At 54.1% G+C, this 23,215-nt stretch overlaps 1 protein-coding gene across 1 annotated transcript in view; it reads left to right on the top strand.

Moving 5' to 3' along the window:
• Positions 1-23,215, top strand: part of SRRM3 (serine/arginine repetitive matrix 3) — a 55,005-nt gene that overhangs the window by 4,274 nt on the left and 27,516 nt on the right. Inside the window, exon 2 of the mRNA XM_077777862.1 lies at positions 16,930-17,194. Coding sequence (XP_077633988.1) covers positions 16,962-17,194 — 233 coding nt within the window. The 5' untranslated portion in view covers positions 16,930-16,961. The remainder of the gene's footprint in view (positions 1-16,929; positions 17,195-23,215) is intronic.

Below are 23,215 nucleotides of genomic sequence, written 5' to 3'. Positions count from 1 at the left end.
CCTACTACCATCTCCCTAAAACTCCCCAGGATGGAGACAGGTAGCTAAAAGCAAGTTGCATTGCATTCTTGTGATTCTAAAAATGGCACACCTTCCTTGTGCAAGACCTGAGGAGTAGAGAAGCCAAGGAGAAAATGGAAATCATCTGTAGTCCCACCACCCAGAGACAGCCACTGTGAGCATCAGAAGGGGGCAAGGGCGGGGGCAGGGCATTTCTTCCAGGATTTTGTCCATGTGTTCATAGATACATAGAGTTTAAAAACTGGGAACACACCGTTGAGGGAAACCAGCATCCCATTTTTCACTCTTATTTCAAGAATTCTCTGATGTCTTTAAAGATTCTTCAAAAAGCTGCCTTTTGATGGCCGTTTGAAGGCTGGACGTGGGAGGAACTGCTTCCCAAGGAGCCCGGGAGACCTGTGGGGAGAATCTCCACCCCCCCCCACCGCCCTTCCCTCTTAGGTGGGGCACACCTTTGGGGTCTGCTGGCTGTGGGTTTCCCTTGGTGAGGATGGCTTTGGGCCCTGTGACAATCAGCCGGGGACCGAGGTAGGGAAGCCCAGAGCTGCTGAGGGGAAAAGATGAGCACGTGAGGGTCATGCATCCCCCAGGAAAGGTGAGAACCTAACCCAAAAAGACCTCAGAAGAAAGCTTAGGTGACTGACAGTCTCCTGGACTCTGATCTCATTTGGGTCCCAACCTCCACGACCACATCCATTTCCCTCCCTATAAAATGGGCATAACGCTACCCGCCCCCAGGTATGCTATGAGAAATGACTCGCTCAAGGATTAAACCGAGTGCGCTCAATGGCCATCATCTGAGTGTAAGATCACACAGTCAAGATCTACTGAGTGCCCCCTATGTTCTGGGCCCAGTCTGAGCACGGAGGACACAGGTGCTCCGGACACCAACCATGACCTTGAGGAACTCCCTGACTAGTGGGGAAAGGCAGGCACGAGGGAACTGACATTGACCACCCGCTGAGGTTCTGCCAAGGCTAAGATGACCACGGTGATGTGGGCAGCCAGAGGAGGCTTCTGGGAGGGGGGCATTTATGTTAGGCCTTCAAGAATGGCAAGGAAGGTGCCAGACAGAGCAGACAGGGGCATGACACTCCAGAGAACAGCGTGGGCACAAAGGTATGAAAAGTCCTGGTGAACTAAGAGGATAATGAATAATCTAATGCAGCCATAGCTCACAGGGCATGCCTGGGAATAGAGGGCAGAGGGCAGCGCAGCAGGGAGTGACAGGCCCAGCCAGGTCGTGAAATACCTTAAGAACCACTGTAAGAGCTGGGGATTTATTTGGAAAGCAATGGAAGTCATGGGAGGCTTTGCAGCATCCTCATGAAATGGTCATATCTGCCCTGTAGGAAGCCCACTCTGGCTGCATAGGGGTAGAGGGAAGGATGGAAAGAAAGAGACCAAGGACAAACAGGCTGGGGGCTGGGGAGAGGTGACTGCAAGGGGATCAGGTACCGGAGACGCTCCTCTGGGAGATTTGATGCGTATGTGTACGTGCACATGTTCCAGGCTAGACTCACTCAGGGAGAAAGAAAGACGTATGGGCCGGGGGCAGGGCCAGAACGGGGTGGGCAGCCTGCCCCCATGCCCAGGCCCAGCTGCTGGCACAGCCCTCAGGATCAGACACAGAAGCCCAGGCTGGGGGAGCGGGCTTCGGGCCTGGCAGAGGAGCAGAGCCGCCCCTTCTCCCAAGAGGGTGCCAGACGGGACTTTTGGGATGGGAAGGAAGCTAGGACACCCAGCAGGCCCTGCCTCCAGGCAGCCCTGTCCACCCTCCCTGTCTGACATATGCTTATTGGTCTTCGTGAGCCATCCATTAGTGTCCCCAGAACATCTCTTTTTTGCCTCCAAATTCTCCCTCCCTCTGTCCCCCTGCTCCTCATGTATCAGAAAGCAGAGATGATCGATCATTCATTCATTCATTCATTCAATCACTCATTCATTCATCAAACTTGCTCAGTAGCTCCTCTGAACTTTAAAGCTCAATTATCATTGTCATTCCCAAATTCTGTGCTAGGTACCGGAGAAAGGGAGGAGCATTCCCCGGCCTGGTGGGGAACAAGACCCCTAAACTGGTGAATGTTTTGAGACAGAATATGGGTTAAGGGGGAACATTCCAAGGACAGCTGTGGCACTGGCGGTGGGGGAGGTTGCTTGCCCAGTGGACTCTGGGGCCAGCTTCGCAGATGGACTTGCTAAGAGGAGTCCAGGTTTGCCAGGGGGAGGGGGAGAGGGGAAGGCATTTTTGGCAGAGGGAACAGCATGTGTGGAGATATGGAGGGAAGAATACCAGGCACTTGGGGAATAGTGTGGCTGGAGAGTCGGGGTCTGGGCCCAGGCTGGGGAGGGAGGCCTCACGAAGGGCCATAGTGCCAGTGCGGGGAGCCTAGCCTTTCTCCTGTGGGCAGCAGAGAAACCACAGGATGTTTCCAGCAGGTAAGCAAATGGTCAGAGCTGTATCAGGAAGGTCACCCCCGAAGGGCAAGCGGGATTTGGACAGATGGAGAGAACTGGGGGCCTGCGGTGTGTTTTCAGGACACAGGTCACATGGCCGGGGGCCTCTCCTACCGTAGCTCAGCTCCTCCCAACCCAGGACGATCAGAACCACTGCAGCCATGGTCTCTATGCGCAGAGAGTACCTGCCTCAGGATTTCCAGAACAGCCTGTGAAAAACAGATTCCTGGGACCCACCCAAAATGATGGGTTCAGCATCTGCATGTGGGGCCAGGGGGGCTGTAGTTTCTTAAAGCTCCCACGTGACATCCGTGCTAGCATTCAAAATCGGCGCCTTATAGCTTTCCATATGCTGTTGCCTTTGCCTGGATGCCCTTCCTCCTTCTTCTTCCACCTCTTTGAATTTCAGCCTCTGCTCACATGTCTTCTGGACAATACCTTGTTCTAAGCTCTCCTCCCTCCAGGTGCCTCCACATGTCCTATGCTACTTTCTTCTTGTCCCCTTTTATACTCGGTCCTGGCAGGTCATTTAGTCACTGCGAACACCTACTCGGCGTTTCCCACTCAGTCCTCAAAACATCCTCGGAAGTAGCCGGGTCACAGCAGGGGATACTGAGACACAGAGAGGTTAATAAGGTTACTAATATCACCCAGCTAAGACATGGTAGGAACAAAGAGGCTGCACCATTCGATGATACTGCAGGAACTCTTTGAGGTCAGGGACCCTGCGTTACTCACTGTCGGGGGCCCCCCAGTGCAAACACAGGGTCTGGCATATGGGAGGTGTTCAGTTTCCTCATCTGTAGGATGGGCTTAAGGATGACGATTCCCTTCCAGGGCTGCTATGCAGCTTGGAGAGGTCCGTGGCCCCGACAGGGGCTGAAGCCGCGAGGTGCCCCGTCTGGAGCAGGGGTGGTAGCAGCAGAGACAGGGGCTCCTCTCTGGGATTTTGGGGTGGAACAGTTTTCCAGACAATAGGCCTCTCTCCCTCCTCTGCTGTGCTGAGGTATGGCCTCTCCCGCACAAGACAGACCCTCTCAAACCTGGCCAGGGAGCAGGGGAGGGCATGTCACTGGGGTGGGATTCATCCCTGATGAAGATTCTGGGGCTGATGGCAGAGCAAGGTGGAGACTTGGAGAGGCTACAGCTGTATGAGCCACCTCCACCCACCATGACCTTAAGGGACTCACCCCTTCCTGGAGCAAGGAGAGCCCCCCACCATGCCTGCCTCCCACCCACAATCCCTCAGGAGCCATAGGTTATTGTCAATGATGTTGTTAATTAACTGCTTAATTAACTATTTAGGCTAATCAGATTAATTGACATTAATTGGCTACCATTTGTCAAGGACCCTGGAAAGCTGTGCCTCTCAGAGTTGACACGTGGGACTGGGGCCGAGCAGGGGAGGCAGCGAGGAGCAGTCACAGTGCTGCAGAGCTGGGGGAGCAGGTGGCAGACAGTGGCAAGACCAGTGGCACCGGGACTGTGGCTCTCAGGGCTGAGCCCCTGAACTCCTGAATCTGCCCTTTATACTTTAGGAAGCGCATCCCTCTTGCTGTCCCTTAGTCGCATTTAAAACAAGGTCTGATGAGGGACCAGAGGGAAAAAGGAGATACTTTCCATCCCTAAGGGCTCTAAAGACTTCGGAAGGGGGAGAGACCTTAAAATCCTAAATAAGTCACAATATAAGTAGGTCACCACATAACAACCGCAGGATGGCATGCATATATTCAGTTAAAGGGAAAAAAAGGAACAGATGAGCAGGATAGGGTGGATAAAATACGCACAATATTAAATGCGATAAAATGATCAGATTTGCATTATTTAGTCAATTACAGCCCCCAAAGCCCACAGTACATTTTTGGGCCTGTTTTAAAACACAACTTACAGTTTTAAATTATAGCACTTGAAACAAGAAAGAAAAAAACTACTATGAAATGCATCCTACGTTTTGGAAAAAGAAAAAAAAGCCAACCCACTCAAAGCTGGGAGTGTGAATTTGTCTTCGGAGCCGTTCTCTTAAGATTAAATGGCTCCCACATCTAGTGCAGCGCTGGGCTGGAAGTTGGTAGCCTTGACTTTTTCGCTGACCCCCTGCGGGTCCCTTCTCCTCTCAAGAATCCCTGGCCTGTCTTCCTGAGAGAGTGTGTATGTGGAGCACAGGAGGTGTGAATTTCCAGTATTCTGGAGGTGAATGCAAATGTGGGGAGGGGGGAGAAAAGGGGTCCATTTTGCAGGAGGGTCAAGAGGCCGGGATGAGGGGGGTGGCTTCCTGGGTAAGAGGAGGGCCTTGGTGACAGAGATCTCTAGCTTGGTAAAAGAAGACCTGGAGAATAAATGTGGGGTCTCTCCCCCCCACCCGATCCTGCAGCCCCTGGGGGAGGAAGGACCAGGAGAGACTGGAGGCTGTTGCCTAGCAACGGGCCCCTGGGGCGGATCGATGGGAATGGCAGGCGATGGGAATGGCAGGCGAGGCTCCAGCCCCCAGCCCAGCTCTCTCTTTGATCTCACCCGGCCCAGCAGAAACCTGGGGGGGGCGGGGGGATGCCCAGGGCAGCCTGCTTGATTAGAGCTGAGTCAATAGAGGGAATTTTCCATAATGAGATTGTGTGGGCAATGGAGGCAGCTGCCCTGGCTTCTCCTGTCACCCTCCCCAGTGGGTGGAAGGGGCTTGTCTATCTGTCCTGCACACACCCCTCCAGCTGATAACTCCTGGGGCAGTACATTGCCACCAACTTTGATTCTTCTAAGTCTTGGACTGCCAGAGACTCAGAGCCCAGCCCTACCCTGGCCCCAGTAGTATCCAGGCTCCTGACACTTAGTCCAGATGGGGAAACTGAGGTTCAAAAAGGAAAAGAGATCTGGTCACATGGCTTCTAGCCCATTCTGCCTTTCTGTGGGCCCAGCTCCTGGGCCTGAAGGATCTGATCCTTGAGGGGAGAAGGGGGCGACAGGCATGATGGAAGCTGACATCAGCTCACAGGCTCCTCTGAGTTCACTCCACGTTCAGCCCCAGAGGCCAGATAGGGAGGGTCCTCAGAGAGTAAGGAGTCCTGGCAGGTAGATATCTCTCCCTCGGATGCCTCACCAAGGCCATCTGGCTTGGACCCTCCCAAGGACACAGAGATCACCTCCCTGGCAGCCCATGCCACCAGTGACAGCTCAGCCATGCAAAGCTTCTTTCTCAGGCTCCCTCTGCCCGAACCACACGCAGCTCTCCATTCTAGCTCAGGCAGCCACAGGGACGTGGTCTGCTCCCTGCCAGAAGGCTGCAGCTCCCAAAGGCCAGTGAGGGCCTGGAAGAGCAGCAGAGTGGGCTGAGTGGGATGCATTCCTTTGTTCCACTAGAGTGCGGGGAAGGGAGACAAAGGAACTACTTGTTTGTGTGGTCTCATCACTGGTCTACACAGGCCCACCTTCCGGATTGAACTGGTCTGCGTTATTTTCAGTGACCAGTGCTGCATGGCCTGCTCTGGTCCACTGGTCTATAACGCTGATCTGCACTGATCTGTGGGTTCCCCTGCTGTCCATGGTTGACGTATCCAGTCTGAACTCCAGCTTCAGGCTCTCCCTGGCCTGGCCTGGGTGACACTGGTCTGTACCGATCTTACCTGGGCTGAATTACCTGTACTGTGGGCTCCTCTGTAGGGAGCAGAAAGCTGAGGCCTTCCTGTCTCCAGGGACCTGTCACCAAAATCCTCTGCTCTGGGAACCCAAATCAGAGCCAACAGGAGCTGAGACAGAGGTTCTGGGCTGACAGGCAGGAGCCTGGGTCCCAGGCAAGTCCTTTTTCTCCATTCAAGACAAGCTAAACGCCACGGTTTACAAAGTATATGACAGTGTGCTCTGTGTGAAAATGTCAGCACATGCAAAGTCTGGGTGCACTGAAAGCAGTAACCAGGGACTTTTCCTGCTAAGGTCTCTGGCAGTGGTAACAAAAACACAAAAACAAAAACAAAACCAGTAGTGAGCTCCCCGTCGGTGTAAACACAGGCTGACTTTCAGCAAAGGTTCACAGATGGTTTAATAAAGGTTCACCGCTTGGTTGCTTTGTGCCAAGCTCTGTGCTGGGCACGAGGGACACAAAGATGGATGTTACCCTTGGAGTCACTGGCCTCGCTAGGCCAGGGAGCAGTCATGGCAGGATGAAGGAGGAAGTGACCGTGGAGAACAGTAGCCAGTGGGTAGGGCTCTGAGGGCACAGCAGAGGAGCATCCCCTGTGGAGGTCATGGAAGACTTCCTAGAGAAGGTGATGCTTGAACAGAGTCTCATAGGAAGAAATGGAAGGGGAAGGGCATTTGGGGCAGAGGGAGCAGCATAGGCCAGTGTGTTCTTAGGTGGACCAGAGGGCTGCCTGTCTGAGACACAGGGCGCCTGGACTGGTGGTTCAGGACCCAGGGGCCAGCTAAGCTGCCTGGGCTTTGTCCTGTAGACAGAAGGCTTGCCCGCCCTCCCTTGCCTGCCCTGGACACCCCATCCTGGGTCTAGGGACTCGGACAGCCCCACTGCATCCATTCCATGGCAGGCCCAGACTGCAAGGAGGGGACAGCTCAGAGCCCTGCTGGGGGCCCAGTGCACAGCTGGAGGGGGGGAGGGAACCGGGGTGGGACCACAAGTGAGCGAGCGCTGCAACCCAGCCTATGGGCCAGGCTGCCTGCCCCTCCTAGAACCAGCCCTCCCCACCCCCAACCCAGCCAGACCCAGCCCGGGGGGCTCTGGACAGAGCCTGCCTCTGGCTCCAACGGGGGCAGCAGGAAGCTTTGGCTACTGAATAATTGAAAGGAAGGCTTTCAGCGATTCTCCCTCCCCCTGCAGCGTCTTCTGGAGGGTTGGGTAACAAACAGCAGAGCCAGCACCTCCCAAGAGAGGCTCCAAGAAGGCAGGGAGGAAGCTCACTCGGCTAACCCTCTCGCTGCCGGTCTGGCTGAGTACTCCCTCCCAGGCCTCCTGCTGCAGCGGGTACTGGTCTCAGTGGGTGGATATCTGTGAAAAGCTGCCTTGTTGGCCCTGCTTTACGAGTTGGTGCTGATTTGGAATGGTCCTTATCTACCTGCTCCCGTTCTGATTTAGACTGATCTATATATACTGGTTAACTCATGCCTGTCGTGGGTTAGACTGGTTGGCATTATTTATGGGTAACGCTAGCAGTTAACACTTATACATAGAACTTATTGTGTACCCTTTCTTAAAAAATGTTTTAATGTTTATTTATTTATTTTTTAATTAAGGTATTAAAAAATTTTTTTTAATATTTATTTATTTCTGAGAGAGAGAGACAGCATGAGCAGTGGAGGGTCAGAGAGAGAGGGAGACACAGAATCCAAAGCAGGCTCCAGGCTCTGAGCTGGCTGTTAGCACAGAGCCCGACGTGGGGCTCGAACCCACGAACCCACGAACCGTGAGATCATGACCTGAGCCGAAGTCAGACGCTTAACAGACTGAGCCACCAATGTTTATTTTTGAGAGACCCACACAGAGAGAGACAGAGCATGAGCAGGGGAGGGGCAGAGAGAGGGAGACACAGAATCTGAAGCAGGCTCCAGGCTCTGAGCTGTCTGCTCAGAGCCAGATACAGGGCTTGAACTCATGGACAGCAAGATCATGACCTTAGCCAAAGTTGCACGGTTAGCTGACTGAGCCACTCAGGCACCCCTAGAACTTACTATGTACCCTTAATTTAAAGGTGAATTACGTCACCCCTAAGCAGGGGAGGGGGGTTGGTATTTCTAGGAATCCCATTTTACAAATGAGGAAACTGAGCACAGAGGTTAAGTCGTTTTAGGAAACATAGTAAGTGACTTGAACACGGGCTGGCTCTTAGGCCACTTGCTGATCTGCACCTGGCTAATGTGCACTGGGCTGTCCCTTAGGGTCAGACCTTTCTCTCCAAAGGGCAGGGACCACCAAAAGCGAGGGCACTGGGCAGCAAGAGAGATCTTTCCAAAATACAAATCTGACCATGACCTCCCCAGCTCAACAGCCTTCACTGGCTCCCTATTGCCTGCAGGGTATGATTCCCAGCTCCTTGGTTCCCACTCTCCAGCCCCCTGGCCTTCTGTGCTCAGCCATGCACAAGCCTATGCTCTTCCCTCTTTCCTCTCCAAGCCTTCTTCCCACACCCACACCCACTTTCCGCCCAGGACATCCTTCCTTCCCCTCTTTGTCCCACCAGTTCCTACTTAATGCTTCAAGATCTTGCCTCCAGGAAGACCTCCAAGCTATGCCCCTCTCCACATACCCCAGCTATGTTGATGTCTCTGCCACATCTCCCATCCCAGTACTTATCTTGCTATATTATAGGCATCGGTGCATCTTCTCCTGCATCTCTTATCCTCTGGGGGGCCCTAGAGTGGCCACTCCCTGAATAGCTGTGACATGAATGAGTGACCCAAACTTAGAGCTGAGGGGGCTATTCCCTGGTCCCGTGGCCCTTAGCCCCCCACCCCACCCTTTTGCCCAGAGAGCACAGGAGATGTTCCAGTTTACTGCACCCATTACTTGATTATCTTTCCCCCTCTCCCCATGCTCATGCTTGTGGGCTGGAGGTTTGGAGACCGTTCCCCACAGGGAAGGGAGGGGTTAACAGTAGAGGAACTTCCCGCTACTGCTCCGGGGGCATGTGGATGCCATGGGTGCCAAGAGTGGGAGAAGGCTAGAGGCACACCTGGATTCCTTGGGCACAATGGAGAGGGTCTTTCGTTTCCAGCTTGATAAAACACCTTGACAAACAGTTACTGTTGCACACTCCCTTCTACAAACACCCAGACCCAGCTTCGCAACCTACGAACCTGGTTTCCTGTGTGTTTGTAAGGTCCGTCACATTTCTGAGAGCCACCAAGAATTTTTTTCCTCCAGGAAACTCAGGAGGCATGTCACCTCCTCACCCCCCCTCCATCCACCGGGCTGCATCTCTGCAAGGGCTCCCCCTGTGTTCAGAGACCCTGCCTGCACCCCATCATGCATGCCACTCCACCCTGGCCCTCCCAGTCCCAGGTCCCTGGACCCTGCCATGCCTTTGCCCTCAGCCTGTGCTGTGCCCTGCCGGCATGCCCCCTTCCTTACATGGACAAGACTCACCCTTCAGGGGGCCAGTTCAAACACCCTTGACTTTGTGAAGCCTTCTCTGAGCACCACCAGCAAAGACAGGCCCTCTCTGGTCCCTTTTTTGGCTCCCGCAGCATGGTAATCAGGATCTGTCTTCATAACAAGCATGTCACTGAAAGAATTAACGATCCTACCACGCTATCAAGTAAAGAGTATTGTCTCCAGTTTATAGATGAGAAAACTTGAGGCTTGGGGAGGTTCAATGGCTTCCCTTGGTCACCCAGACACAAGTGATGGAGCTGGAATTCAGGCTCAAGTCTTCTGACTCTGATTTCAGTGCTCCTTGTCTGCCCCCTCTCCCCCGTCTTGGGCCAATGGGAGACAGCAGAAGGACTTTAGTGGCAAGATGGTGGTTAAATTGTGTGTGACCAGGGATCCAGAGCTTGCTTGAAGCTGTGGTCTGTACCTTGAGGGGGTGGTGGCCCTGAGTCCTGGCAATGTCACTGGGGAGGTGGGTCTCTGGCAGGTAGGGGCGGGGAAATGAGCCCCCAGGGGAAGAGTGCTGCTCTCTGGGTCAGATAGGCTTCTGAACCCCAGGAGCAAAGGGGGCCCCTGGGGGCCTGCCTCGGGGTGCCCAGTGCTGGGGGCTGAGAAGACGGGGAGGGGGAGAAGTAGCCAGTAGGGAGGGAAGGGGAAGTGGCCGAGGTCAGTCCAGCAAGCCCCCCGGAATGGTGCCCACCCCCTGCCCTGGCCAGCCTCTGCCCTCCCCTCCCTCTATAAGCAACTCCCTGCTTCACTCTGCAGTTTCAGTCTTCCTCACATAATGACAGCCCCCAAATCAGGCCCAGGTCATGGCCTCCCAAGTGCCGGACCCCTGACCTGAGGCTTCCTAGACATCTTCACCTAGAGATCCGGGGATTCCTCACACCCACCATGTCCAAAAAGAGACCAGTCAACGGCCACCAGTATTCATTGCATGCTAGGCACCCACTGTGATAGCCTTTCCCAGGGGTTAGTTCTCTACAAGGAATCTCTGGGGAGGATGCTATTATTAGTTCCATCCTACAGGCAAGAAAACTGAGGCACAGGGTTTTAGTCACATGACACTCAGCTCCTGAGTTCCCAAAGAGCCGCCCTGTCTCCCCATCAAACCAGACTTCCCCAGGGCAGGGCCCACTCTCCCTCTCAGATACCTACGTGGTCCGCGGCTGCCTCTCCCAGGCCCGGCCAGGTCGCTCCTACCCCTCTGAGCCCCCGGCTGAGTGATGATCTCATTAGCTGAGAGGCCTCTGGGCCTGTCAGCAGACTGGACCCCACAGCACAGACGGGGGTGCTTCTCCTTCAATTAATCTCCACCAGCAGAACTGGACTTGAAGGTACCAGCAGCCAGACTGTGTTGCATCCTGTTCCCAGACAGGCCCGCTCAGGGGAGCCCGGCTCGGGTTGAGGAAAGGAGGCAAGCCCAGGGACTCCGTCAGGGCCCTGGCCCTTGAGCCACGTCCTGGCCAGTGAGAGAGGGGAGGCTCCCATATCAACCGGCATTAAATTAGACTTCCATGACTTAAAGTGCACATGGGTGTGGCTGGCCCAGCATCCAGGCTGGCCCTTGGGACCCGACCTAGTGCTGAGGACAGCCTCGGGGCTGAGCTCTGGGGGTGGCTGGTATGGCTCTGACCACTGGCTACATCAGCAGGAAGGGAATGCGCTGAAGGCTTGGCAGTATATGTCCGAGTTAGTATTACCTAGATTTCTAGAGTAAGAAAGGACCAGAGAGGGAGAGTGACATCCTCAAGGTCTCAAAGCCAATCAGCAGTAGAGAAAAGACTTCCCATTTGTCACTCCACCTCTAGAAGGACTCAATGTAAATGTCCCCAAGGACCTTACATGTTAAGGTTCAGACCCACAGCTGCCTGCTGGACCCCCACAAGCTCCTCACTCTCGATGCACCCCCCCATTTGCCCTCCATGTTCCCCATCAGTCAATGGCCTGCGCCATCCATCCAGTCTCCCAGGCCAGAGACCCACTGTCATTCAAGACCCCTCCCCTGTCCTGCATCCAGCCAGTCATGGTCCCACCAAATCCATCCATGTCTGTCTTTCTTTTTAAGTTTATTTATTTATTTTGAGGAGGGGTGCAGAGAGAGAGCGAGAAAGAATCCCAAGCAGGCTCTGCACTATCAGCGCAGAGTCCTACATGGGGCTGAAACTCACGAACCACAAGATCATGACCTGAGCCTAAATTAAGAGTCAGACACTTAAATGACTGAACCACCCAGGCGCCCCTATCCATTTATTTCTTGAATCGAGGTCCAGGCCTCATGGGCTCAGGTGTCCCTCTCTCCAGCCCCGCCTCACCCCTCCTGGGAAGCCATCCCTGACAAACCAGGTTGAGCTGCAGAAACTCCTCAAATCCTTTGATCACACTACACCAATGGGATGGCCAGGACAGGTCACATGTGTCTCCAAATGCCCAGACTTTCTTAGGTGTTTGTTGAGTGAGTATAATGTCTATCCTGTCTATCTTATGTTGGGAACATTCCTGCGACAGGGAACTCCCTTATCCTGGGATGAAATGAACTGCTTCATTTTGTTTTGTTTCGCTTTTTAAAGATTTGATTGCCATGGGGAAAAAAAAATCCTATCTTGGACTTAGCTGAAGTCCGCTCTAGATGACTTCCCTGCTGGAATCCTGGCTTTCTTCTGGAACGGCCCAGACTGGCTAGGTCTTTCCTCTTCTCACTGTGATCAACGACTCACTCACAGCATCAAGGGCACTTGAGAACTTGTTAGAAATGCAAATTCTCCGACACCACCCCAGACCTACTGAATCAGAAACTCTGAAGCTGTGTTTTAACAAACGCTCTGGGTGACTCTGATGCCTAATAAAATTTAGCACTGCTGTTCTGGACACTAGCCCCCAACTGCTGGTCCAGAGATAGTCTGTATCAGAATCACGGGGCAAACACTAATCCCCCAGACACTTGGATTCAGTAGGTCTGGGGTGGGTCCCAGGTTAGACATATAAGATACCAGACACCCAGTTAAATTTGAATTTCAGGGGCGCCTGGGTGGATCAGTCAGTTAAGCATCTGATTTCGGCTCAGGTCGTCATCTCATGGTTTGTGAGTTCGAGCCCCGCATCAGGCTCTCTGCTGTTAGCATGGAGCCTGCTTCAGATCTCTCTCCTCTCTTTCTCTGCCCCTCTCCCCACCTCTCTCTCAAAAATAAATAAGCATTAAAAAAAAGATTCTCTCTTTAAAATGTTTTGAATTTCAGATAAACAATGGATTTTTTATGTATAAGTATGCCCCAAAATATGAAATTCATGGATTTCAAGTTTAATTTTACCGTGCATCCTGTATTTTTATTTGCCAAATGTGGCAACCCTATCTCATTTTAACAAGCTTCCCCATAGATTCAGCCAGGTTTGGCCTAAATCCTCTACCATCCTTCAAGTATTTCAAGCTAGGGATTCTGACCACCTATATATTATCACCTCCCCCTTCTAGACATTGTGTTTTTGATGTGGCCTAAGTGACATGCAGTGTTGGCAGCCACTCTGTGATACTGCCTCCCATTGGGTCTGTGACCATTGAAAAGCCCCTAAATCCTTCCTAAATATGCTGCTTCTAAATTATGTCTATCCCATTCCAATTTTAGAAAGTGCATGCGGGATCCAGCTTCTGAGGGAGGGATTTCCCACTGTCCTGCCCCACCTTCTTCAGTTCCTCCCATCTTCCCAGCCTGTTGAGTCCTTCTAGAAACTGACTGTATTTAGAAGCTTTCCCAGATGCTGTCCTCGAAGAATCTGATCATCAGATTATCAAGGTTCCATCCAGTCAGTGGTGAACATACTGGATCACACATGGTTGAGGACAGAGCCTTGTGGCCCTGCACTAAATACTTCCATCTAATGTGACAATCAGTACCCTTTGAGCATAGGTCAATCTATCCACCGATTACAACAGTGCAGAATACTAGTTCCAATAAACCGCAGTCTCTCTCTCTCTCCTTATGCAATTTCCCAGGGATTCCATAAAAGATCATGTCAGATGGATGCTGCTCAGACCTTGTGTCTCCAGTAATTCCCTGGTTCGCTGGCCCAGCAACTGCAACTTGGAAAGAAATGGGGCTTCATGTGCAGACTCTTAGGGGCCTGGTCCCTCCTCTCAGGGTTCAGGGCTTATCCTCCAATCACCTGCCTCTGATTGCTGCCTGGTAGACCAACTCACCAGGTGAAGTTGGTAGAATCCACTGTCTGTCTAGTGAAAATCCAGCCCGTCCCTGCCCCCCTGCCCATGCACCTCTGTCTTTTCCTTCTTAGAGATGTGTCTGACAGATCGCCTCGACAGTCCAGTCTCCTGATGCTGGGGATAGAGCAGCTCGGGGTCCAGAGATGTGTGCTCAGCACTGCTCCCACCAGCTTCCCCTCCCCTGCCTTCAAGGAGCTCAAGCCAGTTTCTAGGCTAGGGCACCTCACCCATGTCGGAGGGAAAGCATGCAAAGCAGCATCATGCAGAATCTGGCTCCCCCCGGGGCCTAAGCACTTTATCCCCAACCCCTCAGCATGTCTCTTCCATTGCCAGGGGCTGGGTAGGCTCTGGGGAGCCAGAATGAAGGGCTCCATCCCCTCAAAGGGCTCAGAAGGGGGTCAGATGCAAAGAACAAGTTGAACTCTGGTTATCTATAGAGGTGAGGACAGAAGCTAGAGCACCAGGAGATAATGACTCACCCTTTTTCAGAAGCAGGGACAGCTTCCCAGAGGAGATGACATCTGGGCTGAGCACTGAAGGGTGAACACAAGTCCCCTAGGTGGAAAAGAGAGGAAATGGAATCCCAGTACATGGGAAGCACAGGGGCAAGGACACAAAGGAGTGAGCCCGTGCCTGGGGACGGATGACCAAGGCCGAGGGGCTGGATGTTGTTGCAGGAGGAGGTGAAGCAAGGGATGAAGTTGCAAGACAGCAGAAGGCAAAACACAAAGGGGTCTTGCACTCCGCATTAAGGACTATTCCAGGGAGTCCTCTGTCCCACCTCTGTTGTGACCTCTTCTGTTTGTTCCACCCACGTGCAGCAGGTGCCACCTGCTCACTCAGGCACATTGCTGTCATCCGTCAAAGCCAAACTGTCCCCAGCACAGAGGGAGCCAGACCCGTGAGCCCACAGTGACAACAGTGAGGGCCAAGAGCCCTGGCCGGGCAGCGCCAGCCAGGGGATGGAAGGAAAGCCTTCAAGAAGGTGGTGATGCCTAGGAGTGGTGACTCTGGGGACACAAAGGAGTCAGGAGAAGAGTGTCCCAGGGAAAAGGGAGCACCGAATGGAAAAGCCCGGACACAAGGGAGATGCAGAATCCATGTGACAGGGTGTGTGTGGGGTGGTTACAGCTAGACCAGAAGGCAGGCCGTGGCACGACTTTAAGCAACCGGAAGCCACTAGAAGCTGTTAATCAGAGCATGATACAATCTGATTTGCTCCTGGACTGATCTCTCAGGTTGCTGATGAGGGGCAGGTGTGGGTGCGGGCAGGCCACAGAAGCAGCGAATCAGAGGGAGGGGCTTGGGTTTTGGTGGCGACAGGAGGGGAGCGAGTGGATAAATGGAAGTGATATCAAGAAGGGACCAAACTTGGTGAGAGGTGAGCTGCGACGGGCCAGGGCAACGGGGGTCTCCAAGTTCCACACGTGTCCCTGGCACAGGTGACCAATAGCCAGAAGGGTCACCCATGGGCCAAGCACTTTTGCAAAGGCAGGTGGAGAACAGGGCTCCCAGAGCTCTGTGTGGGCCTTGATGAGTGTGGGATGCTTGTGGGTGACCCCAGGAGAGGCCCTAGGGGAGCTGGGGCACAGGGCTGGGCTAGGACAGAAGCAGGAAGCTGGCAGGGTTTAGGGATGGAGAAAGAGAGCTTAGAAGAACAGGTTTGGTCTGTAAGCCCCAAAAGCCTTCCTCTCCTGAAGAATCTTGATGATGTTGCCAGGCATAGGTAGGGACCAGAGGCTCAGAGAAGGTCAGTGACATCCTCAGGGTCACACAGCAAGGAGTGGAGGAGCCTGGCCTAGAACCCAGGGCCTTGGGATTTAGGGGAATGGACACATGAGCTTATGTCCTCATCGCCACCATCCCTGCCTGTCACCCTGTCCCCTTCTCTGCCTTCCAGTTTTTGTGGCTCTGAACCTCCCCACCCCCATCACTCTGAGGCCTGTGAGGGGAGTGTGTGTTGGGAGGTGGTGTTGCAAGAAAGGCCCCGTCCAGGATGTCCAGACATGCCCAATCCCTTCTTCCCACCTCCCTCCACCCCTTCCCTCTCTCCCATCCCACTCCCTGGAAAGGAGGCCTCCCTGTTGCTTAGCAACTAGCTGGAGCCTAGGAGAAAGGAAATGGAAATAGCTCAGGAGGTGCCTCCCCTCCGTCAAGATAGGTCCTTGGTGTGTGCGTGTGCCTACCTACTTTGAGTAGAGCCTAGTGTGAAGCCAGAGCCCCTTACCTTTCAAGCCATGCTATCGCCCAGATCACCCTAAGCCTGCAGGAGGATGTGGCTGTCAGGAAAGCTAATGTCAGTGCCATTTTGGTTGTATCTTCGGAAGCAGTGTTTCCAGAACAAAGGAGAGAACAGACCTGTGGGGCTTCAGTCTGGATCTGGCCCCACCCCTGGAAGGCTGGCTTTTGAGAAGTTGGCCAGATAACTGAAAATTGCATCTGTGGTGGGAAAGCAATTGACTCCATCTTCCCATCTCCGCAGGGCTGCCCTGGGAGCAGACTGGGAGCTGGGAACGCATGTGACCGCATGGGCCAGCAGGACAATGCGTGTTTGGGGGGAGGAGACGGGGGTTAAACTGAAGCTGAAGAAAAAACAGAAATAAAACTAACAAATTTTACCTGGGGCACCTGGCTGGCTCGGTGTGACGAGCATGTAACTCTTGGTCTCAGGGCTGAGTTCGAGCCCCACGGTGGGTGTAGAGATTACTTAATAAATAACCAAACAAACTTAAAAAACAACAACCTCCTAACAAAGTTTCCCAGAGACCAACGTGGTTGCCTACAACCACAGGGGAGTTGCAAGCAGGGACTAGCCATCAGGCCCGGGAACTGGTACAAGGGAGACAGGGTTGCCCTAGGCAGTTGCTAGGTCCCTGGAGATGACTATTCCAAGCACAGGGGCTTTAAGGGCCACCTAGTCCAGCCTGCATCTACCCACTTTACAGATAGGAAAGCTAGGTGTCCAATCCCCCCTCATGCCCTGAGGTGTGACCCAAAGGTGCTAACCTGACGTCCGCCCCCCTCTGCGGCAAAGGAGAAGCGGATTAGAGCCATGAGTGGGCCTTTAAATCTCCAGGATTAACCCGCGCGGAGAGGAGCTTAGCAGGTGGCCGAGAAGTGACCATCCCGCCTGGTGTCTGTGTCTGTCTCGCAGGGCCGAGGCCAGCGGCTCTGGGGCCAGCCGCCATGTCCTCCACCGTGAACAACGGGGCGGCCAGCATGCCGTCCCCACCAGACGCCGCGAATGGCTTCCCGCAGCCCAGCGCCTCCTCGGGGACCTGGCCGCGGGCCGAGGAGGAGCTGCGAGCCGCAGAGCCGGGCCTGGTGAAGCGCGCGCACCGCGAGATCCTGGACCACGAGCGCAAACGGCGCGTGGAGCTCAAGTGCATGGAGCTGCAGGAGATGATGGAGGAGCAAGGGTGAGCCGGCCGCGGGACGGGGCGGGGCGGGGCCTGGAACCCTGCAGTCCGGCTGGGAGGGGCCACACTCTGAGCCAGTCTGGGTGGAGCCTTTGCAAGGCTCGCACCTTGCTTGCGACCTTGCTTCATTTATTGGTTTATTCAACCAATAAGCTGCGCTTCAGAAGCTCAGAGGAGAGATTCTGAGATTTGAATGGGCCTTGAAGGATGAGTAGGAGTTCGTCAGGGCTTGTGCGTTGATCAGTCAGTAAGGCTCTTTTTAGGGACTTCCCTCAAAAGTTCAGTGGAGACAGGACAGGCCTAACACGTGGAGCTGGAGGTAAAGGAACAGAACAAAGCCATTCCCATGTGTGCAGCTCCAAGGAAAGTCTGCGGTCCTGAGTTTCCATTTTGCATCTACCCTGAGGATTTTGAAACTAGTGTGGGCTGGCTGTGGAGGGAGTCAAAGTGGGGAGAAGGGCCCACCCATCAGATTTGCACTGTCTGGGAGCTGACCAATCGGAAGTGCCCAGTGCACTGGGGCCTGGAGCCACATTGGGACAGACAACCTGTATACAGCAACGTTTCCAAACCACACCTTTGTCCATCCAGGCCTCCTGGGCTCCCCAAGAGGCGGCCAAGACATGGCTCGGCATCGCTAGGGAGTCCAGGAAGACACTGAGGCTCAGAAAGAGATAGTCCCTGGCTGCAGGCAGGGCCAAGGCTGGGCCCGGATCCAGGGTCCTCAGGGGGACTGCCAGGCAGGGCCCCTGCAGCACAGAGACTTGGTGTTCATCTCCAGCTGGGGACCAGGTGGGGGTGGGGAGGGTCCCTGCCCAGAGGGATAAATGGATGGAAAGCAGCTGAAGGCAGAAGGAAAGGAGGCTTCCAGCTGGCAATGAAACCAGGTTTGATGAGCTGTGGATGTGGACAGAGGAAATGAGATCTCCAGAGGCAGAGTCAAGTAGGGGTGGAAGAGGAGAGCCCATGGACCTTATTTCAACCTACAAACCCCACTGAGCTGGGAGACCTGGGCAGTGAAGGGATGGCAGGCAGATGGGCGAGGTGAGGGAACAGGAGGGGCGCCTGGGCCAGATGAGGCCAGCCTTCTGAGCTGTATTCTTAGAAACTGCCCCCTTCCCCTCCCACAGCCTCCCTCTTTCCTGAGCACCCCCTCCCCCTCGCAGAGCCCCAGACTCTCAGAGAATCCCTAAGGCCCCCCTCACATGGTGCCCCTCTCCTCCCCAAGCCTCCTCCCCCTGGCTGAATCTCCCTCTCCTCCAGGAGTCCCAGCCCCTCAAAGCACACAAGAGCGTCATTATCAGATGAAGGCAGCCTCAGACAGAGGGGATGGCATTTGGCCATGACCTCGGTGTCGGTCCCTTGGTGTCAAGGACCCATACCTCTCTGGCATGCACTCACTAGGTCTTTAGTCAGGGCCCCTTACCCTACCCAAGCCCTCACCCCAGGTGGTCCTTAAACTGGAGTCTCCCATAAAGCTGGCTCTCAAGTTACCAGCGACCCTCCCCGAACCCCTAGCAGCAGCCTGGTCAGTGGAGGGCCCAACAATCCAGAATTGAGCAAGCCAGGGCTGCGGGAGGGTTGTTCTATGTCCTGTGGGCAAAAGCTGTACAGGGCTCCCCCACCTCCAGCCAGTCCTCAGAAGGTGCTCCACAAACACCGGGGACCCTTGCTCTGTTATAAAATCCAGTCATTAATATCCATTTCTACAAACACTGGTTCATTCGAGTCTATTTACCAGGTTCTCGGGCATTTGACAGATATTCCCACTAGTCACAGGAACACACATTCTTTGGCCCCATTAAAAAGCAATCTCTTCCTTAATATTGATGGATGGGTGGCTAATTTGCCAGTGATTGATGCTGAATTGGAATCACCTTCCCGGGTGGCCTCTGCACGCAGCCTGCGATCACCATGGGGCCAGGAACAGAGCCCCCCGCCTATGTGATGTGCCGCTCCCACCTCAGCCCCAACTCCACCCCTCCCCCCACCCATGCCCCCTTCCTCTGAGGACACTGGAGGTGGACAGGGCATGGCTCTGCCCCTGGGGCTTGGAGTTTGGAAGCCTCCAGTGTTCCTGTTCTGTTTCCTCATCTGTCAAATGGGAAAAGAAAGACTGCTCACCCTCTCCGAACTGGGGTCAAGAATAAATTAGTGACCCCAGAAGTGATTATGTAGGAACATCCCAGTTTGGGTGGAGACAGGCAGAATGAAACATTTTATACTCTGAGGATCTCTTTTAAAATTTTTTAAATGTTTTTTTAAAGTTATTGTTTTTTTAATGTTTATTTATCTTTGTGAGAGAGAAAGACAGAGTGTGAGCAGGGGAGGGGCAGAGAGAGAGGGAGTCAGAATCTGAAGCAGGCTCCAGGCTCTGAACTGTCAGCACAGAGCCCGACTGAGACACACAGGTGCCCCTTTTTAAATTTATTTTTTTTTATTTTTTATGTTTATTTATTTTTGAGACAGAGCACGAGCAGGGGAGAGGCAGAGAGAGAAGGAGACACAGAATCGAAAGCAGGCTCCAGGCTCTGAGCTGTCAGCACAGAGCCGAATGCGGGGCTCGAACCCACAAACCGTGAGATCATGACCTGAGCTGAAGTTGGACGCTCAACTGACTGAGCTACCCAGGCGCCCCTAAATTTATTTTTGACAAAGAGAGACAGAGCATGAGCAGGGGAGGGGCAGAGAGAGATGGAAACACAGCACCTGATGCAGGGCTCGAACCCACGAACCGTGAGATCATGACCTGAGCAGAAGCTGGACGCTTAACCAACTGAGCCACCCAGTCGCCCCTATAAAAATATTTTTAATGCAGTGTCCCCTCACCCTGACCCACCCTCAGAGGGCGGTCCGAGGAGCAATGACACATTTAGCATATCCTTCCCTTGTGGCCCATTGAGTGGAGAGGAGATAAGAGAGCCAGATTGCCTGAGCCAGGAGGCTGGGGCACTGAGACAGGTGTCACTGCCCTCCCTGTCCCCAGTCCCCTGGCCAAGCCTTTGACTTTCAGTCTAGGGCTGTGGCACAGAAACCAGGCCTCCTGCGTGGCAGGCACTGCCACCTTCACAAGGACCGGGTACCAGCCTCCCTGTCTCTGCCTTTGCCTCCAGGAGAACAGGGAGATGGGCCCGAGGTGATTACCGACTGGCAACGCTGCTGACCTGGCAGGGGAGTGGGGTAGAAAAGGGCAGGGAGCCTGGGACAACGAGACCCTTGGTCCCTCCTGCTCTGGGACAAATAGTCCTTGGTCACTACTATTTAATGGGCAGCTATTATGTGCCACGCACGGCACAAAGTGCTTTATCATTTCCCTTAATCTTTGTGACAGCCTTGAAAGACTAGTTACTGTCCCTTTTCACAGGTTTAGAGGCCAAAGTCACAGAGCTAGAAAGTGGAGGGTGCCAGGACTCAAACATAGGACCACCTGGCTCTCGGGCCTCTTCCCTTAATCACTGTGCAATGTGGCCTCAGCTGAGGGTTGACCTCAAGAGGTATGAGGGGACAGGAGACTTGGAGATAGCGGTTGTACCTGACACTTCTTTGCGCAATAATCAGATGATCGTCCCTGGGTCCCCAGCTTCTCCCAGCAAGATACCCTGGGGTATAGAGGGGTCCTTCCCAAGGCTCCAAGTGGGTTCAGTCCAACACTCCTGGTCTCCCAATGGCCTGCGCTGAAGTTCAACTTGCCTCAGACCTGGTGGCTCTGGGATGGGCCCTAAATCCCTCCACGTGTCCTGGTCCAGCTCTTAACGAAACCCTGACTCCTGCTGCTACCTCCCACCCCCCTACGCTTATGCTCCATGGCCTCCAGGAGTCTGGGGAACTTGGACCTTGGCCTGAAGCCCATCCCGACCTGTCTCTCCTGCCCAGAGATCCATGAGTCAGGGTCTGGACAGCATGGAAGGGCCTCTGCTGTTTGTCTCAGTGCTGATGCCAGTGACAAGCTGGTCCCCTGAGAAGGTGGGATGGGAACAGTTGCTCTGTGCCTCCACTGCTCAGAGAGGGGCCACCACCCCTTCTTCCTGGGCACCAGGACACCCCAGCCGGCCAAGGGCTCTGTACTGCCCAACAAACAAGGCCAAGGCACCTCCCGCCAAATGCCCGAGTCTGAGGCTAACAGGGACCAAGGTGGACATGGATGAGCATGACCCAGTCGGCAGTCAGTCCCCAGGTCCCAGTCATCCCGCGTCCTAGATGGTTGGCTGCCCACTTCTTTCCCTGCATCCTCCCGCCCACCCCCTAGCTCTGACTTCATCCTGTCCTGCACGAAGCCCTGCAGCAGCCCAGCCCCGGCCTCCCTGCCTCCAGCCGCCCCCCCTCCCCCTGGCGGCTCAAGGCACGCAGCCACCAGGGTCAGGCGTCCAAAATGAGCATCCGCCCTTCAAACTGTTCATGCCTCTCTGTCACCGGTCACTCATTTGTCAAAGCAGTTTGGAGGCCACGTGTGGCAGGCAAGGTGCCAGATGCTGGGGACACAATGGCAATCCAGACAGACAAGGTCTCTGCCCTCAGGAGCCCCCAGACCAGTGCAGGATACAGAGGAGGCAGGCGACAGAGGAGGCTAGCACAGGAGCCACCTGCCGGGACTTGGAGGTACAGGTTGCTATGGAAACACAACCTAACCTGGTCGGGGGTATCTGTCCTGCTGTAAACATCCCATGAGTCACGTCTTTGTGCTTAGCCATGATTATTTCCACTGGCTCAACCAGGAAGTTAATTTTGTGAGTCAAAAGATGTGCTCATTTCTTCTGGCTTTTGAAAGGAATTGCCAGATTGCTCTCCAAAAAGGCTGGGCCTATCCCAAATGCTTGTTGGAGAAGGGGAGGGAAGGAGGGAGAAGAGAGGTGGGGACAGAGATGGGGTCCCTGAGAGGCAACAACGTGCCATTTCCATGGATCAGCTGAGTGCGGAGGCCTGGGTCTGCCATGAGGACAGAGTGGCTGGTGAGTGGAGGACGGAGACAAGACAGGACCCTGGTCCTATTTTGCCACCAGGTTTCCCATCCAGGACAATGACCTGCAGCCCAGGAAGGGGAGAGTGAGGGATTTAGGACCCCAAGATTCATTCAGCAACAGACGTGATATCTGCTGTTTGCCTGGCACAGGGCACGGGGCTGAGTGAGCAAAGACCCCTGCACCCTGCCCCGGGGCAGCATGGACTGGGCTGGAGGGGGGAGCGAGAGAGGAGCCAAGAGGCCCTGCAGTGGCTGTCACAGGAACGCAGTGACAGGGGATGATGACTGACCCTGGGGTGGGAGCAAGGGTGATAATTCTGGACTTTGGTCCCTGGCCTGAGCCCAGGCTTAGGGAGGGAGGGGGAAAGGAATAGAGAAGTTGGGGGATTCCATTCAAGATCAGACTTGGGGTGCCTGGGAGGCTCAGTCAGTTAAGGGCCAGATTCAGCTCAGGTCATGATCTCACAGTTCATGGGTTCAAGCCCCGCATCAGGCTCTATGCTGACAGTTCAGAGCCAGGAGCCCCCTTTGGATTCTGTGTCTCCCTTTCTCTCTGCCCCTCCCCTGCAGTCTCTCTCTCTGTCTCTCTGTCTCTCTCTCTCAAAATAAATGAACATTTAGGGATGCCTGGGTGGCTCAGTCAATGAAGCATCTGAGTTCAGCTCAGGTCATGATCTTGTGTTTGTGAGTTCGAGCCCTGCATCGGGGTCTGTGCTGACAGCTTGGAGCCTTATTCAGATTCAGTATCTCCCCCTCTCCACCCCCCCACTCGTGCTCTGTTTCTCTCTCCCTCAAGATAAATAAACATTTGAAAAATTAAATAAATAAATAAACAAACATTTAAAAAATTTTAAAAAATTAAAAAGATCAGACTTCACCCACCTCCCCCCCCAAACAGAAAGCAGTGGATCTAGGACTGAGATCAGGGACAAGCCCCTTGCAGCCTTGCACGCAGAGGTCTGGATGATTTGAGGACTTCCCAAGGCTATTGTGAGGATCAGGTGTCCTTGAGGCCAAGAAAGCGGAAAAGTCCTGGANCTGACAGCTTGGAGCCTTATTCAGAT

The sequence above is a fragment of the Crocuta crocuta genome, unplaced genomic scaffold (genome assembly GCF_008692635.1).
Source record: "Crocuta crocuta isolate KB4526 unplaced genomic scaffold, BGI_CrCroc_1.0 scaffold217, whole genome shotgun sequence".
NCBI lineage: Eukaryota > Metazoa > Chordata > Mammalia > Carnivora > Hyaenidae > Crocuta > Crocuta crocuta.
Note: the sequence above shows the minus strand (reverse complement) of the source record. Positions and strands in the feature narration are given on the sequence as shown.